General features: G+C 55.6%; 2 protein-coding genes across 4 annotated transcripts in view; one reads left to right on the forward strand and one right to left on the reverse strand.

The window, feature by feature from the left end:
* Positions 1 to 19: 19 nt before the first annotated feature.
* NPPC (natriuretic peptide C) lies at positions 20 to 3,430 on the reverse strand. The gene is made up of 3 exons (XM_071752436.1): positions 3,168 to 3,430; positions 1,774 to 2,086; positions 20 to 451 (listed from the first exon to the last, which is right to left on the reverse strand). Exons 1-2 carry the CDS (start codon positions 3,258 to 3,260, stop codon positions 1,787 to 1,789), a joined length of 393 nt encoding a protein of 130 aa, XP_071608537.1. The 5' UTR covers positions 3,261 to 3,430; the 3' UTR covers positions 20 to 451; positions 1,774 to 1,786.
* A 10,022-nt stretch (positions 3,431 to 13,452) lies between these two features.
* Positions 13,453 to 15,610, forward strand: part of DIS3L2 (DIS3 like 3'-5' exoribonuclease 2) — a 177,450-nt gene continuing 175,292 nt past the window's right edge. Inside the window, exon 1 of one of the 3 annotated variants that reach the window (XM_071752443.1) lies at positions 13,453 to 13,520. Coding sequence is in view for 1 of the 3 variants with exons in the window: in XM_071752441.1 (XP_071608542.1) it covers positions 14,754 to 14,822 (69 nt within the window). In the remaining 2 variants the exon portion in view is untranslated. Of the gene's footprint in view, positions 13,521 to 14,703; positions 14,823 to 15,610 lie in introns of those variants that run through there. The other 2 variants (XM_071752444.1, XM_071752441.1) reach the window with 2 other exon arrangements.

Here is a 15,610-nt window from a genome sequence, read left to right on the forward strand (position 1 = left end):
TGGAATGATTTCTTTTTTTTAAAATTTTTCAACTACTTAGGACAAAAAGTGTTACAATGCTTGACTTTTCATTTAGTTACATAAATAATTTTTTTATAAATATCTCTTTATAAACAATATATAAATAGCTTTACAACATAAATACATTTATGCATGACATGAATTTACAAACGGCAACGTTATACAGCTGGCTTCATCAGTCTCTTGGAAAAGCACTGTCCCTTGTCTTGGTGAGTGTTTGTATATATAATATATATAAGATAGAGAGCACTTTTTTTTAAAAAAAAATAACAAAACCAAAACAGCTGGTGCCATGACTCCTCGTACCAAAAAGAATAACACAGCCACATCTTTTGTCCATTCCAGGGGAGATCTCTGCTCTTCTAGGCGTTGCCTGGGGAATGGCCCTGCCTGGCCAGGGTGGGAGAAAATGGACTATGGATTCAAAGCCCTGCAAGGAACAGGAACAAAGTGTCTGTTAGTACTCACCATACAACACCTTGTACCCATCCCAAGCTGAAATCCCTGCCACAATAATCCTGCTGGGGGGCCAGGGGATGCTAAAGACAAGAGACGTTCTCATGCTAAAGCAAGGAAGCTCATGCTTTGCTTTCTGGCTTTTTGGTATTAATGGGAGAGGCTGAGGGAGGTGTTGCTGCTCCTCCTGGTCCTGAATCTGGCAGAAATCTTTTTTTTCCTGATGAGAGTTTAGCAAGAGAGCATGGGTACAAACTGGCTGCACAGTGTATGTGTGCTTTTTGGACCTCTGAGCTGGATGATTCCTTGGAAATACTGAGGAGCTGCTACACAAGGTAGCAGAGGTGCAGCACCCATCCCAATGGGCAGGGCTGTGGACCATCACTGGCTTGCTGTAGGCACCTGCTCTTCCCATAGCTCCGCAGAGTAGCAGAATGCCTGGAGCTGGTCCCCTCTGTGCTCAATGATGGGCCAGGGCCCATCCCTCTGGTTGCTGTAGTGCCATGCCATGGGAAGAAGAGTGAGTAGCCTGGGCTGCAGCAAGTAGGAGCTGCCCCAGATCCAAGATCACCTGTGTGTGTCTGCTGGCAGGAGTAGTGCCTCGTTTTCCCGCTCACCCTTGGGGCCAGCTGGCTGGAGCTGCTGTCCATCTCCCAGACTGGTCACTGTGGGGAAGTGATGCTTCTCTTGCCCATCAGTCCCTACACACAGTGGCCGTGTGGCTGTGGAGTGGGAAGAACTTCTCCCACCTTCCCATAACTTTCTTGGCTGCAAAGCCTGAGTTAGGAGGCACTACCCTTGGCTGCCACCACAACCAGTAGACACCTGGAAACTCGTGCATTGTTTTCCTTTAAATTAAGAGAACTGAAGCACAGGTGAGACAGGTGCCTCATGAGTCCTACTCTGCCCTCCTAATGCATGTCCACGGGTCACCTGTGCCCGTCAAGCAAAAGGAGCAACCGGGAAGGCTGTAGCAGAGCTCCTTCTGCATCCTGCCCGCTGCCCATGGGCTCCAGGGGGGATCCAGGCCGAGCTGCTGCGGGGGCAATGAACCACGGCCGGGGGCTCTGATCCCTCCCTAAAACAAGCAGGCAGTGGGCAGTGGGAGGGCTGTTGGAGGGGTGGGAGCGAAATTAAGGCCAACTTCGGGATCCTTCGCTTTACCTACCAACAACGCGTGGGTTCGCAGCCGGCACAGCGGGGGGACCGCTCCCCATCCTGCCCTCGGGCAGCGCACGGAGGGGCAGCACAGCATCCCCGCAACCCCCCACGGGCCCGTCCCGGCCGCTCACTCACCACCAGGGGTCCCTCAGCAGCCGAGGCCGCTCATGGCGCCGATGCGGTCCAGCTTGAGGCCGAAGCAGCCCTTGCCCAGGCCCTTCTTATGGAGGCCCTTGTGGCGGCGGCCCGGCGGGTCCTGCAGCAGCCTCGCCCAGCCTGCCCGCGGCCGGGACTCGGCCCGCGCCTCCCGGGCTTCCCGCGGGCCCGACCCGCCGCCGCTGCGCTCCTTCTCCCGCTCCTTCTCCCGTTCCTTCTCCCGTTCCTTCTCCCGCTCTGTTGCCGCCGCCGCCTCGGGCGGACCCGCTGCCGCTGCCGAGCCGCGGGAGCCCTGTGGAGCGGGAGAGAGAGGGTCAGAGAGCCGCCTTGCCCCAGAGACTCCCTCCCGCATCACGGTTGGGGACAGCATCCCTTAGGGACCCGCAGAGGGGTTCGGTTCCCGGGGTTCCTCCGGGAATACCCACCCGGGATCGGGGTCTGTGCACAGTCCAGTGCAGCCCATCATCCCGCGATTGAGCCCAGGGTATCCTCTCCCCTCCCCAAATCCGTGCAACCTGCTCTGGGGTCAGAGCATCCCCTTAGCTTCTCACCCACTGCCCCGGCACTGCCCTGGTCACTTTGTGACTCTCTGCCCCGTCAGGGTCCACTGCATCCCCCTAAAAAAGGAGTGGTGGTACCGCAGCCCCCAGCCGTGCTGCTGTTACTGCCCCTCAAACCTGACTCACTGGGGTCAGTGCCGTCCCCTGCCAGATTTCAGGCTCCTTCAGATTGTCTCTGTGTGTGTTGTGTTCCTGCCTCTCAGTCCTGCCCGCCCCCCCACACCTCCTCCAGGGGCTCATTCTACTCTGAGCAGCTCCCACCGCTGTCCTGGGGCACCCCTGACTCCGTCTCCGGGCAGTGCCACCCAGTGTCGGCAGCCTCCGGCGCATCCCTCCTCCTCAGCAGCGCAGGACACTCAGCTCCTTGGGACACCTCCATTTGGGGTCCCTCTTCCCCGGAGAGTGCCCCTGCCTTGCGTGTTTGGGCAGGGCTGCCTGGAGAGCTCTGGCCTCACAGCCTGCCTTCCGTGCACCTGCTGCCCACCCCGCTCCGATTTTGCTCCCCTTCCCCTGTGCCCAGCAGAGAGGGGAGCCCGAGGTGACTGGCGCCCTCCCTGTCCCCCATCCCGCAGAGTACCGGGCACAGAGCGTTCTCCTCCAGCTCCTGGTTTGGGGCTGACGTCCCCGGGATATGCACAGCTGGAACAGGCTGGAGAAGCACTCCGAGAACTCAAAAAGCCCACGAGAAAGGAGAACCTCGCTTTGCTCTGATTCTGGCATCCCAAAGTCACTCCTCGTCTCCCCCTGCACCCTTAGGACCCACGGCGGGATGTGAGGAGAGAAGAGAGAGCCTGGGAGCAGTTCCAGCCCTACCTTCTGTGGGAGCTGAGATGCCGGCTTCGCCTCCAGCCTGACGGAGAGCAAAACGAGTAAAAGTCCACCAGCCAGCAAGGGTGAGATCTGCATCCTGCGAGGCCGAACGAGAGGGGGGCCGGGGGGCGGGGGAGGGGAGGGGGGGGCAGCGGGGAGCCAAGGGGAGCCCCGGGGAGAGGCCGGGACCGACGGGAGTCAAAGTTCAGAGCGGAGCCCGAGGTCCCTCCCGCCGCCAGCGAAGTGCCGAGCTAGTGAACTTAGGCTTTCTGCTTCATTCATTTTATAACCCAACCTGCTCGGTGATGTCATCTAAACAACCAGGTCCAACCCGGCCTCCCACTCCACAATAGCAGGAATTTAAAAGGGGGGGTTGGGGGGTGTCCCCTCTCCCCTGGCAGGAATAAATGACACATCAGCCCAAGACAACTAGCTCGGGGAGTTGGAGAGTGGAGACAGAAATCAGGGGGCATTTGGCTCCATGCCCTTCTGGACCCCCCTACAAACTCTCTACCCTCCCCTTGCCCGGCTGCCTCACGGCCCCTCCGGTGCCCCCTCTCACTTCCCCAGTGACATCCCCTGAGGCAGAACACGGGTCAGCCTGGGGTGGCTGTCACAGGCTGGGGGCGGAGGTCCCAGCAGGGGGTTAAAACCAAAAGACTAGAAAAAGTGAAAAAAGCACTTTTAAGATAAATATTTTTACAACCATGATTAAATCGGAACCTGTTCATCCTCCAACTTCTTTGCCAGGTCTCTGCTTGGCAGAAAGGTGGATACTGCCCATCCTGCCATGAGACACTAGGGACACAGGGGCATGTGGGGTGCAGTGGCACCTTAGCAGGTCCCTGAGCTTGGAAGGGGTGACTTGCTCCTTTCACTCTACTGAGGGGGATTTATGATGTCCATTGCCCTGGAAATGGGGCTTTTCACACATTGCAGAGATGTCCTTTGCAGTCAGTGGCACAGGGTCCCTGCTGGAGACCGGACCTCAAGGGCTGACCCACAGCAGGGCTGTGCAGCCTGGCCTCCTCTGACCTGTTCCTGTAGCTGGAAGTGGGAGAAGGATTTGATCCTGGGATTAGCCTCAGCACATTGTGGGGGCTCTGGGAACATAGGATGGCTCCCCCTATTCCCCCTCCTTCCCCTTCAGCAACCCCTCCAGCAGGGCAGAATTTGTGCCTCTGCTACTGGTTTGCCTGGCACTGAGAAGCTCTGGGGCCGTGACTGTTTTCTTCAGATGGAGCTGGGCACCACCCCTGCAACCCCAACCAGGGAGGATGCTCTTACTGAGATCAGATCAGAGGAAAGATTCCCCTTTGCAGATGCATGCAGAGTTTGATTTCACCAGGCTGGGTTTTCATCCCAAATCCTTTCTGTGGACCAGGAAACACTCTTGGCTTTTTTTCCTCTCCCTGGGTCAGCTCCCGGCTCCTCTTACTAGATATTATGGGCTCTGCTGCTCCCCACATCCCTGGGAAGCTGCTAGAGCTCTTTGGGGATCCTTGGTTTCCCTGCTCCCCTGCAGGGAGATGCTTCCTCTTCCACAGCCCAGGCTACTGGGCATGGGACACTTCAAAGGAGATTGTCTTTTCAGTTCCATGAGAACGGGAGCTGGAAGGAGAAGGTCTCGGTGGTTTTTCCATCGTGCCTGCCAGGTGGAGACAACTTGGGCTTTTTGGAGTGCAAAGTTGTGTTTGGGCATTTGTCTGCGTGCAGGCTGAGAGAGGCGATGGAGCGGGGATTAGAGCCGACCCCTGGTGCCAGAGAGCCGTGGGTGCAGGAGAGGATCGGAGAGAGGCCCCTTCTCTCGGGGTCCAGCTCTTGTCCCCTGCAGCATGTGGCAGGGATGGGACATCCAGCATCTCCGGGGTGCAGGGAGCTGAGGGGCAGGCTACAGCAATAACCCTTTCAGCAGGGTTTGTGCAAAGGAAAGGGGAGCAGTGGGGAGCTGAGCCCTGGCTCTCCACATCCCGGCGCTGCCAGGTGTGCCCAAAGTCACCAGCAGTGTCCTGCTGTCCCACAATCCCACTTGTCCTGGCTGATGCTGCGGGCAGCCCTGCCCTGTGATTTCTCCCCGGGGGTACCCGGGATGGGGAAGGAGATGAGGCACACAGCTGGGGGGAAGTGTCACAGTGTGGGGCTGCCTTGCTTGCCACCAGACCCCTACAGCCTGCGGGATGTGGGGTTGGGAGCAGTATCGGAGTTTCTCCACCAGCCCCTCACCCTGGGGTATTTAGAGCATTGCCACAAATGGCACAATGCTGTCAGGTCTCAGCCAGAGCCTGCCCACAGGAGGCTCGTCCCTCACCCTCGGCTTCCACCAGCATGGTTTTCATTAGCGTGTTTTCTTTGTCACACTGTGCAGAGTCTTGAGTTTTTGGGGGGGCGAGGAGGGGGGCTGTGCTTTATAAATCCAATTAGTCTTGTTATTCAAATTACTCTGCCTTTCTGCTGAAAGTCGCTGGAGTCAGAGCCTTTCCCTTAACTCAAACCAGATCGAATCCGCTGGAGTGGCAAAAAACTCAGAGGGGGGAGAAGGGATGAGCAGAAAGGAGTTAAGAGCAGGAAAGCTTTTAACCCTTGAAGGGATGTCCCTACTCACCCAAGCTGAGAACTGTCAAACTCAGGGCACGTGTTGAAGGTGGAAGTTTGGTGTAGAGGGAGCTGCACTTGTTGAGGGCTTTCCTCAAACACTGGAGAGCAAAGGGGATTGTGCACAGTGGGACAAGGAGGGATGGAGACCTGTGGGGTGGGCTGTAGGGGGAGTCACTCCTCCTTATCACACTCAGGAGCCCAAAGAGAGCCGTGGGGAGAGAGGGGCTGCAGGGCTGGTCTGTTCCTGAGGAATACCAGAGTTGGATCAGGGGCTATGGGGAGATGGGATGTGCTGCATTTGGTGAGGGGTCTCTCGGGGTGACCTAAGGAAAGCGTGAAAATCTGTATTTCACTCCTTTTCATGTCACATAATGTCCCCAGCACCCTTCCCCATGTGACAACGGATGAAGGGCCATGCAAAGGAGTCCGTATGGTGGCAGTGGTGCTAGGTCCATCCAGCCTCTTGCCCCTTTGCATCCTGCTGGGCATCACCCAAATCCAGGACATATCCTGTCCTCTATCCTGCAAGGCCCTGATCCATTAGTGGGGTGGGAAGCTGTACCTGCTGGAAACTGCCCCAAAGCAGAAAATATCACTGCTGTGGGGCTGAAAATGCAGAGTCTTAGCTGAAGTCAGGAGCCAGGTTTCGGGCACCTCCCAGAGGAAAACCCAAGAAGATTTACAGGACAGTAATGTGGAACCCAGCCTGAAGGAAGCTGTGCCACATGCCACAGCAGAGAACAGACAGATATCTTTCCCCCTGTTTGTGGGTTGGGTTTTGGGTTTTTTTTCTGCTCACTTCATTTGGGAGCATGCTTCTATATTGATTTGGAGAAATTGCTGCCCAGACTTATGTCTCTTTCACTGCCATGGGCCCGGGAGCATTTCCTGATGGAAAGATGGATAACTGCAATGTGAAGATTTTCAGATGATGCCATCTCAGTGACTCGTGGCCAACCTGATGAGGCGCTGGTCAAGCACTGTCCCAAAGCCTCTTTGTGGCTTTGGAACAAGCCCCAAAACATTGCTGCTCTCTACTCATCCTGTTCACTTTGCTTGGTACCTTCCTGGGGCAGGATCAGGGCAGAGAAGCAGGTACAGGGATGGAGGAAGTACCAGGGTGGAGGAGGTAATTTTCCCTCAGTGCAACCATCAACTACCAGTCTACAGGTATGAGACACCCACTGGTGTTTGCCACTGAGGGTTTGAGGTGACACAACAGGAGCTTTTTAGAGTTTGTTTTTTTCTACAAGTTTTCTGGTATCACTTGGGGGTCTGGTGATAACAAGTTCAGCAAGAAGCAGCTTTTTGGGGGTATTCCAATTTTGGCTGCAGGGACTGGCACTGGCAGGCACTGGCACCCACAGTGGCAGGGGACTGTCTGGTCCCACCTCTGTGGCAGGACACAACAGGCAATGTGGCTTCCTGAGGATGCTCTGAAGCAAGATTTTCTGGTGAATAACCCTATAGCCCCTGAGAGCAGTAGCACCAGCTTAAGGCTCAGATGTGGTCACCAACAGACTCAAGGCCTGGGCAACCACAAGGCTGTGATGGGGACAGGGTGGCCCAGCACACAGGTGTGATGCTCCTGGGGCACTGCAGCAGTACCTCTGCCTGCTTTACCTCTGAGTCTCTGTGTTGGGAATGCTGATGGAACTTTTGGCCTGCTTGGACATCCCTGATGTTTATTTTGGATGGTGTTGCTGAATGAGGCATTACAGGAAACACTACAGGATTTTACTCTTTCCCCTGACTCCTTTGGGTCTGACCCATGATACACACAGGGCCAACATCTTCACTTCCCAGACTGTGACTGTGATGGGGAGAGTCTGCTGGGGATGGTGGGACAAGGCTGCAGGTGCAGGAAGGACATGGAGACTGAGGGGGCATCTACATCTCTTCCAGAATCTTCCAAGGCAGCAAGAGTGAGGAGATAAAAGTCCTAGGTAAAGACTCCCAGGTCTTTGCTAGTGAAGTCTTGGTGTCCTAACAGGCACGGTGTGTTTTTCCCCTGGCTGCTTGCTTTGTGGTTTGCCTGTTGGGCTTTGCCAATTTCCCTGGGCTCCCTGGGATGCCCCAGTCTCCTCCTGGTTTTCTGGGTGTTTCTTTTCCCTGGGGCTGTGGTATGGCCATGATCCAGGGCTGCGCTGCCTTGGTGGGCTGGCAGGAGTGGGAACATGACATGTCAGACTTTTGTTGAACATCAAGAAAATGAAGCAATTCTAATGCACAGGTGAGTCCACACCATGAGCCTCCCTCTGTGTCAGTCCTTGGAGGATGTAAATTGCGCTGTGCCCAGCTGCTGGCTGCTCAGCAGCTAATGTAGGGTCAAAATGTTGGGATTTTCCAATCAAAGCACCCAAGTCATCTTTGTCCTTCCTTTTTCATATGCCTTTCCCCCCAAAAATGGGGGTCTGGTATCACTTCACCCATAGCCTGGAGGTCCTAATGTTAGCCCGAGCTTGCTGCTTTTGCTGCTCAGCATCCCTTTCAGAAGACATATTGCTCAAAGAGGTAATAGCCCAGAAAGGTCAAAGGATGAGCTGTTGTCACATTTATTTTGGAGATCTGGCAGACCAGCTGGGTTGGCCTCCCAGCTTGTACCCATGGGGACCCTATCATGGTGCTGGAGTTGGATGCCACCACCACACCGCGTCACCTCAGGCAGCCCTGGGGAGGGTCTGTGCTGTAATGTGCTACGTGTGCATCCGGGCCAGGTGAGCAGGTCCTCACTAGCCCTGCGGCTCTGGCAGCAGTGCACACCCTGGCTTGGCAGGAGCCTCTTCCACCTGGATTGACTGGGCAAAACCTGTCACCCTGGAAAATGCTGTCAGCACCTCCCTTGGGGTCCCCTCCACCAACCCCAAATGGCCTCCAGCCCCTCTGAGCTGGTTTCCTGGGAACCCAGCACCAACCAGTGGGAAGTCCCTTTTGGCACTGGTTCTTCAGGGAAAAACCTTTGGGCTTCCTGAGCCTTTCCCTGGAGCATCTCAGATGCAGGAAAACCCAGGGCAGTTCTGGGATGCAAGGGAGTTGAATCCATGCTGATCTTGGGGATGCTGGTTGTCAAGCCCTTGAGCTCCTGCCAGGGATGTGATCCCACTGAAGCAAATTTGGGCCTTCTGCCCCTTTTTTCTTTTTGTTTTTAGGAGGGAGTCTGGCTGTGTCCCATGGGAGGGTTTGTGCCAGACACAGGGAGTCCAGAGCAAGGGGCTGGCGAGGAAAGGGGCAGATTTCAGTATTGAGGATGGAGGGATAGGTTTGCGGAGCAGATAACATCCCGGCCATGCCTCAGCCGTGCCTGGGAACATTCGAGGCCGTCATTCCCGTGTCCTGGAAGCGCTGCCGGCTGCGGAGCGTCGCGGTGGCCCGGCTGCCACCCCATGGGCAGCCGGTGTGGACGTGCGGGGCTCCACAGCCCTAACCTTTTGCTACCAGACAGAATAACAATGCCGACTCGCTGGGGTATTATGGCCGTTGTTTGCTTGAGATACAAAGGCACAGAGCTTTCTCATGAGGTAATACTGATAAGTTACTCTCTCAGTCACCACTCCGCCCGCAGCCCGCTCCCTGCACCGCTCCGCACCACTCCGCGGGGCCCGCAGAGGTCCCCATTTGCCTCCGCCGAGCTGCCAGGAGGTGCCCACCAGCCCCTGGGTCCTGCAGTCTGTGCTGGAGCGTGGTGCCCCCAGAGGGAAAGTTCAGACCCCCTCCCACGTGCGTGGGGTGGAGGACTGGGGGTGGGGGTGGGTGATGGGGACTTGTGAGGTGGATGCTTAACCCGGGGACGGCAGGGCAGTTTGTTAGTCCCTCCCCTGAGAGCACCTTTTCCACCTCCTTGGGGACATCAAACAGGGCTTGGACTCCCTGCCTCATGTGCCCTGTAAGTTCCTGTCTGGGCTTCCTGCTGGGACTCCTGGAGCTGTGTCACACTGCATTACCCCAGTGCTCTGAGACCTCAGAGCTTTATCATCCAAAACCACTTTGAGCACCTTTGGGAAGCTCAGTCTTGCCACTGGCCGGGCAGAAGGATGCAGAGAGACTGAGGGCATGGTTTTAAAAGAGATTTGACCATCTGTAGCTAGGGAGAAAGAGAATTGAAAGTATCCAGGAGACAAATCCAGGAGACCCCAGATATACCAGGAGCAAAGCACTGAACCTGTTACTTCAACATCCTACCTCAGCAGCCCACCTTTCTTCTGCTGCCCCTTTCACCTCTTTCTTAGCTGCTTGTCCCTCTCTGCTGGGGTCTGGTTCTCAGTCTCCTTTGCTGGATAAAAGGCCAAACCAGACCTTTCCCCTTACCTGGGGGGAGCTGCAGGCATTTCTCCAGGCACTTCTGCATCTGAAGAAGATGGGAACCCACCAGTCCTGATCTTGGGTGGCCTGTTTCCCAACCAGAGGTATGGAGGGCTCCAGAGAAGACTGGAGAAGGACAGGTGAAGCAAGACCATATATGTTGTGACACAGTTATCAGATGGGTATCTACTGTGGAAATAGATGTTTTTTACCTTATTTGTGGTAACAAATCTGTCTCCCTCCCACCTACTCCCCCCCCAAGCATGGTTTGTGTCCTCAGGTCAAATGCCCAGACAGCTCCTGGTGCCTGAGCAATGTCAAAGCGAGTGAGATTCTGGCCGAACTCTGGGTGTTGCTGCTGCAACAGAGACACTTCCAAGGGCACTCAGAGGCTCCAGAGGAAGCCTGTGTCCCCACTCTGCCTTCAAGGGTATCCTCATGCTGTGCAGGTCCAGCCTCTGGACAACAGCAGAGAGGCAGAACACCCTGCTGATCTCCATCACACTACCACGGCCTGCTACCCAAAATATTCAGTAGCAAAAGTTGGTGGCATTCAGGCTGACATGGGCAATTTTCCAGGGGCAGAATCAGTTCATGCCAGATTGGCTGTGGGAAGAGGATGGAGGCATCAGAGGAACCACTCTGCTCTCATCCAGGGTTCCCGTGTTGAGTCATCTTAGGGAAGCTCCAGCCCTTTGGCCAATGACTCCTGATTAACATTGATGTAAATGAGCACCAGGCGGGCCCTTCCTCCTCACTGAAACCACAAGCAGAGGAGCCAAAGCCTTCGTAAGTGGGGTGTTCCTGGCCAAGGAGCCACGCGGTGCTCTTGCCTTGGCCAAGGTGCCACAACACGTTCCAGCTTCAAGTTGGGGAGCAGCTACCAGTTACTGCCTGGGGGAAGATGGTGAGATAATCCTGCACTGTGGGAAAGCAAGCTGGGACACCAGGCTGGGCATGCTGCTACAGGACCCCAGGAAATGAGAGTACTGGGGAAAAGTTTGCCTGTGGACCTGCTCCCTTTCAGAAAGCCCATGGAGGGTCATGGGAACAGCAGCAAGGCAACTTCTTCTTTCCATTGGGCAGCCATGAGAATGGTGTGGATGGAAGATGGAGCCAAAAGTGAGACTGGAGCCATCCAGCCCTTCCCTGGGATGGATTGCATTTGATGAGATCCTGCACGAGGCTCTGCCTTGCTGCCACATTTGCATTTATCCTCTTTTGAAAGATGTGAAGGATGGGCATGCAGCTGGTCCCAGACACATGGGATCTACTGCTTGCTCATGGGACAACAGAAGGCTGACATGTAGTTGCTGTATTTCTTCTCTCTCTGTGCCAGCGAAGGGGCAGAGCACAAGGGGTACAAATGCTGGCTCTGCCCCGTGGACCAGACCAGATTTCCAGAAGGGAGGGCTGAGAAATGCTTTGACAGTCTGCTGGGGCTTAGGGCCCATCTGGAGGCAGGAGATGAAGATGATGGTGGTGTCCAGCCATGGAGCTGTGTCCCCCTCACCATACAATAACACTGAAACTGTGATGTCACTGAAATGTGAATGTGTGGGCCCTAACACTGTCACCAGTGCTAACACCAAATTGCCCCCACTCCCTCCCCCAGCTCCTGTGGAAGGACCAGGGCACGCTGAAGCTCCTGAAGCTGGTGGCACCACCTGGTGCAGGAGGAAGCCTGGCCATGTTCTGGGCTCTGCTTCGACTCAGCAGCATGGATAAGAATGCTGTTCCCACCTGGCCAGCAGATAGAGGGGGACAACGGGGTGACAGCTTCATGGGCTTGCCATGGCTTTATGGAGGCTCAGCAGCAATAGTTCGGAGCATGGTCATGGGGCTGCCTTGTGTATACGAGGGGCAGGCAGCTACAGGTGGTGCTGCACATTGAGCAGACACGGCCACGTGGTCTTTGGAAGTAACTGATGCCAGGCACTGTGGACACCAACCTGCAGGATGAGGAATAAGCACTGTGGGGCAATCATCTTCCCCATTCTAAGTGAAGGGGCTGCACGAACGGTCTGATCAGACCCACGTTCCTGCCAATTTGAAAACTAAGCAGAACCTTTCCCAACCAGAGCCCCACTTTAAGGCACCAGCTCAGGTCCTTTTGGATCCCTCATCCACCCCAAGGGGCTGCTCCAGGCAGACAGCTCAAACAGGGTGGATGGGGATAGCAAACTATGATGCTGGTTTACTGCTCTCAGTTTTTCTTCGGGCTAAAATTCTTTGGCAAACACAACCTGAGTTTGCAGGTGACACCAGTGTGTAACAAAACCACCTACTCCCAATCAGAGTGGATCTGATTCTGCTATGAAACCCCGTGGGAGATCTGCAGCCACTGAAGGAGCACAGAGTCAAAGTCCCAGCTCCTGACTCTGGTCTCATGCTTCAGCATCACCCTCTGCCATGAAGCCACTGACTTATCCTGCTGGAGATAAGGCCCCTGCCACTCAACACCATAAGTTGGTCAGTACTGGGGTGCTGTGGTATGGGTGGCCTAGAGGATCAACAGGTTGCCTGGTGCCAAACCTCTGGTGCTAGAGAAGCATGAAGAGCTGAGCCTCCTCTCCGCTGCAGTGCAAGGAAGGCCATGCAGGTCCTGAAGGAGGCTTCTCCACTGCTTTTGGAAATACAGGTGCCTGCAAAGCTCTGAGAGTTTCCACTGTGACAGTACCATTCTCAGCTCTTGACAGCATCGGATCAGCTAAATGATGCTGGGTTTTTTTTTCCCCTATGTGGATAGAAACTTTGGCTGAAGCAGGGGTGCTGGCAGTGAACTGGACCAAATCATCACAGAGGTCCCAGCTGGCCCTGGCTGGAAAGGCAGGTTCTGCAAACCCCAGGGACCAAGGTGTCCACAAACTTTAGAGGCTGGGGACAGCCTGGGTTGTGTCCCCGCTGTGGTGACACCACGTGCCTCCTCCCCTCTCCCTGCACACCCTGGCCCTGTGGGGACCCCCTGAGTTGATCGGCTCCACCTTCCAGCAGAAGCCCCAGCCTGGGCAGCCTCACACCATAACCAAGGGGGCGACCCAGGCTCAGCCCCAGCCCTTTCTGGAGGTTTCCCTTCTCCTGGCCACCTGTGGAGCCCCACAGACCCTGACAGATCCCTCCTCTGTCCCTCCGGGGACACCCTGCCCGCCCTACACACGCTGCCACCCTCACCAGACCCTTCCCGAGGTCCGTCCCCAGGCCCGGGCTGCGCCAAAGGGGACCCAACTGTCCCTCCCCTGTCCCTCGAGGCCCCCCGGGAGTGCCGCTCCGGTCCCGGTCCCGGGGGTGCGAGGGGACACGGGCCACGGCTGCCCTGGTAGGGAAAGGAGCAAGCACTTCGCGCGTGAGGTGTTCTGGGCCCTACCGTGACCCGTAGGCCGCCTCCGACCCGGAAGTGGACGGTGGGGGCGTTGGGACATTTAAACGGCGCGGAGCGGCGCGGCGGGGGGAGCGGCGGGGCCGGTGAGTGGTGGGACCGGGCCGGGGGAGCGCGGGGTCCGTCACTGGGGTCCTGGGCGGGGTAGACGCGAGAGGACCGGTCCCGGCGGCGCTCAGACCCTGTTATTCCTGCCGGGGGAGCGGGCCCGGGGCTCGTCCGGCGGTCGCGGCGCCGTTAGCTCTCGCTTGGGACCCCGCGGAAGGGCGGCGGTGGCCCGGGCTGCCTTCCCGGAGAGGGTGGTGGGCGCTCGGGGGGACAGTGGCGGTGTTGGCGCCTGACGGAAAAGGGCGGAAGGCGAGGGGTTGCCCTGGGGCTGCCCCCGGTCCCGGGGGTGCGGAAAGCGGCCCCGTCGCACCGGAGCGGAGGTGCCGGCCCTGCCTGCTGTGTGCGGGCTGCGGCGTTGGGACAACCCCAGAGCCCCGGGTTCAGCGAGGTGGCAGCGGGCGGCGGATCCAGGCCGGTGTCACCCTTCAAACACAACCCGGGGAGAGGAACCGCGGCGGATTTCACCCTGCGCCCGCCTCGGCGAGCACCGTCCCCGGTGCTGCCCGGGGTTTCGCTGCCCCGCGTCCCTCTCCCATCACCGCCTCCCCCCCGCTGCCTGCCCTCTGCTCACGGCTGCTGGGCAGGCATCCGGTGCTGGTTGCCGACAGGAAGACAAATTAATGGAACTGTAATTAATGTGTAGGGGCTTGTGAGTTCCTTTCTTGTGTGTCTGTGCTCCAGTTACTGACGTGGTGAAAACTGCAGAAATTACAGTGGAGGTGAGGTGCGAGTGTTTATTCTTTACTTGTAAATAAAGATGGCAAACTCCTGTATCCTGGAGCCCGTGTTTGGAGAGTACTCTCACTGGCTTTTGTTAATGTTATCTACTTCTATTCAGCTGGCAAGGGGAGAAGGTGATGTTAAAAGAAAGCTTGCTGCAGACCTACCTGTGTGAGAGTTTTGTAATAGTGCTGCAGCAGGTCAGGCTATTAGAAAAAAACAGCTATTGGCCAGTGCTAATGGAAAATCTTAGGAACGAGAATCACAAAGAACACAAAGATTTTTTTTTTTTTTCCCCCCTATTTATTCAGGGATTTTTAATTTTTGCTTTGTATTGTGAAGCCCGTTCACATCCGTGCTCAATTACTTAAGTAAATGTCTCTGGAACATGTGCTGTTTCTCCAAAAGGGCCAGAACGGGCACCCTGAGGAGGAGTCTGCTGCCATCCTTGGTCCCTGCTGGATGGCACCCTGTTCCCAGGCAGTGTGTGCATGGAAGACACTGTCTGGGTGCTTATCCTCTGCAACTGCAGCAAAAAGGGAGAACAGAGCTGGCTGAGGGTGAAAAAAAGTTCCAAGCATGGTGGGAGTAGGGAAGGGAATATAAATTTCTCTTCTGCTGAGCTCTGCATTCAGTCCTGCCAATACCCCTGTGTTTAGAGAAGTGTAGGGGTTTAATGGACACTATCCATTATTTTAGCTTCAAGCCCAGTGCTGCTCAGTTTTGGCATAGAAGGGGTGAGAATGAGCACTGAAGTTCTCAACATATTAGCTGGGGTGAGGTTCAGCTCTTCAGCTTCAAACATATCTTGAAGGAAAAAAGAGGCATTTTTATGAAAACTTGCAGAAGACAGCAGTTGCACTGGGCTCTGTTATATTTTTTGTTTCCTCTTTGATGTTAGATGTATAAAAAATCATTGCTATGCCCTGTCTATACCTATAATTTACCTTAACAGTAGCTGACAACAATTTGCTAGATTGTTTTGCTCCAAAAACTGAAAAGCCAGAGCAGCTGAAACAGGATTAAAAGGTGCTTGATCTACTTACATTCCACACTCATTTGGCACAGGTGGAGGCATAATAACATCCACAGAAACTGGCACAGGATGGGGAGGCAGCCAGGGTGTCTCAATCATGAGGAATTATGAGCTCTTGCAAGACATTTAGTTGTGCTAGGGCGTTGATTGTATGTCAGCCACACTGGGAGGAAGCTTATGGCTAGAAAGACAAACTGAAATGTCTAGCCCTGGTATTTGAAGCAGGTGTCCTATATAATCCAGCAGTGGCAGTCTTTGTGGGAGGGAGGGAACTGATAGTGTGCTTTTTTACTGCAATGTTGCAGTGCTTCA

Source organism: Heliangelus exortis, chromosome 9 (assembly GCF_036169615.1).
Source record: "Heliangelus exortis chromosome 9, bHelExo1.hap1, whole genome shotgun sequence".
NCBI classification, from domain to species: Eukaryota; Metazoa; Chordata; class Aves; order Apodiformes; family Trochilidae; genus Heliangelus; species Heliangelus exortis.

Bases quoted from the DNA above. Each gene is read 5' to 3' on its own strand.
- NPPC (XM_071752436.1), bottom strand. From the start codon at position 3,260: ATGCAGATCTCACCCTTGCTGGCTGGTGGACTTTTACTCGTTTTGCTC. The intron at 2,087-3,167 runs GTAGGGCTGGAA...CCCGCTCCACAG, and splicing joins CATCTCAGCTCCCACAGAAG to GGCTCCCGCGGCTCGGCAGC.